The 6,439-nt window shown below is 37.1% G+C and overlaps 1 protein-coding gene across 1 annotated transcript; it reads right to left on the bottom strand.

Annotated features, from left to right (window-relative positions):
- Positions 1–1,518: 1,518 nt before the first annotated feature.
- Positions 1,519–2,933, bottom strand: NPY5R (neuropeptide Y receptor Y5). Its single transcript, XM_010023841.1, has one exon. It carries the CDS (start codon positions 2,931–2,933, stop codon positions 1,602–1,604), a length of 1,332 nt encoding a protein of 443 aa, XP_010022143.1. The 3' UTR covers positions 1,519–1,601.
- Positions 2,934–6,439: the final 3,506 nt, after the last annotated feature.

Raw genomic sequence — 6,439 nt, 5'->3', positions numbered from 1 at the left:
AAAACAAAGAACAATGGGTTACTGGGAACTAGACTTCAGGGAAATACCTTAATAGTAGAAGCAAAGATATTACCCACTGGTATGTAATAACTCCTTAGCAGATGATGGCTTAGGCAGAAAAGGTCTCAGAATTGTAACATTGTGACAAAAATAATTCAATGATACTTCAAAATAAAAGAACTGCTTTCACTTTTAGAGACTAACTGGAAGGGAAGTATCTCAAGGCAGAAAATGCACAATGAGCCTTCCCTTCCACTCATTTATAAAAATAATAACTGTATTTCTTAGCTTGGAAAGGCTACGTAAAGAAGCCTATTGGGGTAGAAATATAGTGTTGAAAAGGAAATAATCATCAGCCAGACCTGGGGAGAGATTTTACAGCTTAAAACTCAGGAGAGAGGCTTTGTACATTTACTGAATCCTGAGGGTGGAGATGGGTTATTAAGTTAGAACACTGTGGTGGAGGAGGGGGAGAAGGGGGAAGGAGGAGAGTAGTATATACATATACCCTTTGCATTTGTGCTGTGAAAAGTAATATGATTTCCTTAGGGAAGAGGCACGTGATTTAAATTTGGAAGGAAAAGTACTGGTCTGGTCAAGTCAAAAAGGAGAGAAGGGAGGGAGATGCAGAAAGCATATGTGTGTGTGTGTGTCTTTGTGTGCACACACACATGCATGTGTTTGTTTGAAAGCTGTTGCAGCATTCTAAAGCAAGCGGGTCAGCTATAATGAAGTGCAGTAAGCTTTTGCTTTTTAGTAAAGGAAAAGAAAAAATCCTGCTGTCTTTCAATTTTCTTTTTCTTTCCACTATCACTTACTTAGGTAATGAAGGATTACTCTGAGCAGAAGCATGATGTATGTTCAGGAGAGTCATCACTGTAAGAACAAAGACATAACTATAGATAAGTTCAGACCTGGCTGAAAATCACATAAAATGACAAGCCAGAGTGAAAACTGGCCAAGGAAATTAGAGATAGGTTGTTCCAGGTAAACACAGTGAGATGGAAACAGTGTAGACAAGAACAGCTATCCACAAACCCTTTCCAAGGGATAATGCAATCTGGGAACCAGCCACAAAGCATCTTGCAAACATACTGCAAAGTATGAGTCAAAGACCTAAGGAAAAATATTTTTCTAATCACATCCAGAAACAGATATTTAATTGTCTTAGAAAACAGTCAAAGTGGCACTGAAATAATCTCACCAATAGTTATTTAGGAAATGGTATGCATTTTATTATAGCTTTATGACAGTTAATATGTCCAAGCTGTCTGTCTTACATTTACTACTCATTATATATTCTGTATAATTCCAAAGTACAGATTGCCAATATTTCAGGTAATGAAAATGGTATTCTGGTTTGGTACACTTGGCAGGATTTCCTATGTGTAACAGATAGAAGAATATTATAATATATGTATATATTTCTGCCCAAAGCAAGAAATACATTCAGCCTTAGAACTATCCTTTGGCACAAAATGCTACTAATCACAACCATGTCAGACTAACTAAACTAAACTACTACAGCTTTTACAGCTACACACGTCAGTAGGCTTGAAAGCCAAAGTTGTTTGTTTGATATTATCTTGGGGCACATAAAATCATGGTATTTGGCAGCACGGAATAAGGGACATTAAATCCGCCTTTATGCTGTTGTTAAGGAACCCATAAAGGATGGGATTCAAGCAGCAGGACATCATACCCAGCAAATGGCATATGCAATATACTAATTTAAAATGTCTATTAGAAATGAGAGTGGCATTAAAATCCGTCACAATGTGGAAAAGGTGAAGAGGCATCCAACTGAAACCAAAAACTAGGATTAGCACTGTCAATCTGCAAAATACTCTCCTAGATCTTGTCTTAATTCTGACAATAGATCGGGATACTGTAATCATGTCCTGGATCTCTGTATTTTCTTCTGGTTTCATCTCAAAACAGATAGGTATCCCAGGGATGAATTTACTGGAGGAAGAGAGCTGGCTTTTTTCTGTGCCAGACGTTTCTGGGAGGCCTCTGGAATGAGTATGCTGGTGATGCCTTGAAATAGCTGGCATCACACTTGAAGGCTTTTTACTGTATCTTCTGTGGTGCTTTCTGCCAAAGGCGCATCTCCATCTGGAATGGCTGGAGGACTGCACCTGTGTGCTGGTACTCTTAGAGGGATGAAGAGTTAGGTTTATCATCTCCTTTTCTTCAAACTTATTTTCCTTGTTTGACAGTCTGGACCCTATGTTTCTGCAGACACTGGTGTGGCTAGCGGTTAAACACACCAGTGGCAATATGTACTGCATGAACAATAAGGCTATTGTAAAGGCAATTCTGTATGAGTCGGAAGGCCATGACTCAATGCACAAAAGCCTGTTCTCCAGTGCCTCTAAATTCAGAGTTTTGCTGAGATCCACAATTTTGTGGAATACTGGCAGAGGGGAGCAAATTGCAAAGCCGAAGGCCCAAATGATCACTATTAAGAAATAGCCTTGTTTTGCTGTTAAATTGCTGGAAAGGGGGTATTTTATCATACGATACCTGACTGCAGCAATAGATATTAACATCAAAGTTGAAACAAGAACTGATGCACACTGGAGGAAGGGCATTACATGGCACATGACAGTGCCAAACATCCATTGGTCAAGCAGGACGGATGTCAGTGTAAAAGGTGAACAAAACAGCACAACCAAGATGTCAGACAAGGCCAAGTTACCAATGAGAATGTTTATTATTGTCTTCTGCTTGTGCTTTAGTAGAGCCGTTAATATAAGCAGATTTCCCATAAAGCCAGTCAGACTTATAAGTGTGTACAGCCCGATAAGAAAGTACTGTATGTCATCAACACTGCTCTTATAGTCTTCCCAGGCAGAAAAATTCTTTGTAGTAGCAGAGGTGTTCTTGGTAGGTGTCCTGTTGTTATGGTTTTTGAATCCTAAATCCATTTTATAGCCCTGTTTAGAATGAGAAAGGAATTAATTAGCATCTGAAGGAAGGATGATACTGCTATCAGAATGTAAAGGATCATAAATTTACCTTGTTATCACCTTAATGCAAATAAATGGATTAGTGATGTTATTCTACTGTGAGGCAGATCCTGCATAACTTCAGGTCAACACAAATAAGTTTTGTAGGTTTTATCATGAGGTATTTAGCACACATAGGCCTCCTACCTGGCTGCTGCTGACATGGGACAATGGCAATTTAAGGTTCTGAATTACAACACTGGCTTTTAACTATGCTTTGCTATAGACCATATTGTCAGCCTTTCCATGAGGGAGCAGTTAGCTGCAAAAGCAATCCATTTAGAGTTGATGAGATTACTCATGTGAATAGCAGTTCATTGATACGAGTAAGGAAATTACAATCACCATCTGGGCATGTGCCTAATCATTACATGACAGGAAATTATAATGAGAACACCTGAAAATATATGATGTTTTGTCATATGCTAACAACTGCACTAATGTTTCTTACCTTGCTAGTAGAAAACTAACACAAAATAGGGAGAGCTTTCAAAAAAGGATCAGCTTATAAGGATATCACTGTCAGTGATCCAAGATGGAATTCCTAGTGTATTGCATATACAAACTATTTTCTGTTAAGTGTTGAACATATTTTAACTATTGCTCAAGCAGAAGGGAAAACTGCCTACAAAACATCCAAAGTAACTGGGTGTAATACAGAGAGGACTCTTACCTGGAAGCAGATCCCATGTAGCCATTTGAAAATCCAGGGAACTGCTAATTATCAGCACAGAAACATCTCACATTAAAACCTAGCTTATCACAAAGTTATTCTGTGTACAGAATTGTCATGTATTAATCTTTGGTTTAGAAGAAACAGAAAGACAAGAGAATTCAGTTTAAACTACAATTTACCATAAACACCTGCATGTACTAAAGTTTCAAAGTCACAATTTCCTCAGAGTGCCAATACCCTGTACAAAATTGTTTAATGTTTGGAAATCTTAGGCAAGACAAAACAAGAAGATCTAAACAAACCCAAAGCACACATAAATTGAGCAGAAGGCTAAACCTGTCAACTAAAAAAGGCAAGGCTCTTCAAGAACATAGCTATCCTCAGTGAGAGAGCTGACTTCTCCAAAATCCAGTAATATTACTCGGTTTCATCTACATGTGCAGATGTGCTCCTTCCTTCACATCACAACAGCGTTCCTACTGTCAGGTACTGAAGGGAAGCTCAAACCATAAAACCACCTCAGAATATTCACTGAGTTGTGATGAGAAGGTCCCTCAGGTAAGATTAGAAATACTTATTAAAAAAAAAAAAGTAAGTTTTTGTGTCTTGCAAGTAATGTGCTGGGGAGAGATGAAACGAACTAAGCCTTGGCAGCTTCTCACAATGTTGAGTTAGTGTTTTGCAATAGCTAAAATAGAAGTAAGATCTAGATATGTGAATTTAGATAATCTAAATATTATAATAATGTGAATAAAAGCAGGGTGACATTAACGCAAATTATTTCTGTTTCATTTTCCCCAGCCTTTAGTGAAATGTTGGAAAAACAAATAATAGATAAACAACACTATCCAAGACTACCCTTGCCTCTACACCAACTTTAAAGGAACAGACTAGAGATTCTGTAAGTGAGATTCTCTCTATTTCTATGTTATCAGAAGTTTTCATTTTGGTGGACTTCTTCTTATAGAACTATTAGCTAAAGAAGTAAATTGCCTTTTACTATGTTAATTTCTCTAAGTTTCTAGTAACCATCTGAAAACATTATGCTCTGCAGACAACCATGACTTCCAAAATCAGCTGAAACGTCTTTGTGTTCTCTAAATTTGACTCAACACAATTTTTCCCTGAGAAAACCACAGTAGGCCCCTGCCCTGGATAAAATGCATTCTCCTACCTCAGGCTTATGGAATTATGTCCCTGTTACATCATACCTGCATCATTTTTCCCTTTGTTCAGCATGGAGGAACAATGGGGTTTGCTATGACTGATACTTATGCAGATTTCATTGTGTGCACACATCTGAAATCTGCAGAATCTCTTTTGATTCATGAAAGCCATTTCAATTGTACATATTATTGCAGAAAATAAGAGAGCATTACTAGTTGAGCATCCCACTGCCTGATAGCAGGTTTGAAACCAATCAGGAGTTATTTGAGAAAGTGAAATGAGACTTAAGAGCTAGATCTGCCCAAATCTTGGTTTACCAACCAAGAAAGGAGGAAGGAAATCTAGTACCATCTTGAGATTTAAAAAAAAACTCAAAAAATCTCACAATGGTCATGACTGAAGGAATGAGTTTTTCATTTATTATGTGTACCTACATAAGTAACTCTGTTCTAAGAGGAATCATTCTGTGTAGTCTTCTATTTTACCTGATGCGAAATTGAAGGACTAATCTGTAAAGAAGAAACAAACTGCAGATGATGTTTCTCTCTCAGAAACCTGGAGATTAGGTTTGCTTTTGAAGCATCTACAGGTATTTACAGGATCTAATGTAACAGTTAAATTTCTACACATAGTCATATCTGTCCAAGGGTGATACTGAGTAGTACCAATGCACACTGATGCTTAATATATACTAATAGCTACAAATATGTGAAAGTTTTATTGATCTGTGCACCAAAACTACAGCTTCGTTGTTAGATTATTTTTGTGATACTGTCTGTCATTGAAAAGATTGATCTTAGGCCATAGGTTCACCAGCGCATGGAGAAAAATCAGGAATTCCTACTGGTAGGAAAGGCTTTCTATCTAGTTAGTCCAATCCATTTCAATCACATGCTATGATCTGAGGAGAAATCTGTTTATTTTCATCCAGTTTTGCTTAGTTTTAATAAATGGAGTCTACGAAGAGAACTGAAAAATACCTGGTTGTGTTGCTGTTATTTCCTACTATCATTTTCAGCTTTGGGTGAGTAACAGTGAAAAGGATGAGACTCTCAAGTCAGATTCACTGTAATTATTTTTTTTTCCTAGAAATTTATATTACATACAGGTAGTGCTAGTACTAGGGCAAAGGAACAAAATGCCATGTGTTATTATACTGGAACATATTTATTAAATGAAAGTTCACCGAGTTCTTAAAAAATTAATTGAAAGATTGTTGCCAAGTTCTGTGGATTTCTGCACCTCCAGTATGGCTTGAGTAGAGCTGTTCATCATGGCTTTAAGAGAATTCTTTTATATTACATACAGGTAGTGCTAGTACTAGGGCAAAGGAACAAAATGCCATGTGTTATTATACTGGAACATATTTATTAAATGAAAGTTCACCGAGTTCTTAAAAAATTAATTGAAAGATTGTTGCCAAGTTCTGTGGATTTCTGCACCTCCAGTATGGCTTGAGTAGAGCTGTTCATCATGGCTTTAAGAGAATTCTTTTTTTAAAAAAACAAACAAACAAAAAAAAAAAAAACCCAAAAAAGTGAATATACCGGTTTTGTTAAAGTAGACATATTCTGTTGAGACA

The sequence above is a fragment of the Nestor notabilis genome, unplaced genomic scaffold (genome assembly GCF_000696875.1).
Source record: "Nestor notabilis isolate BGI_N333 unplaced genomic scaffold, ASM69687v1 scaffold35491, whole genome shotgun sequence".
NCBI classification, from domain to species: Eukaryota; Metazoa; Chordata; class Aves; order Psittaciformes; family Psittacidae; genus Nestor; species Nestor notabilis.
The sequence above is the reverse complement of the archived record's forward strand: the minus strand, read 5'-3'. Positions and strand labels throughout refer to the sequence as shown.

Bases quoted from the DNA above. Each gene is read 5' to 3' on its own strand.
- NPY5R (XM_010023841.1), bottom strand. From the start codon at position 2,933: ATGGATTTAGGATTCAAAAACCATAACAACAGGACACCTACCAAGAAC.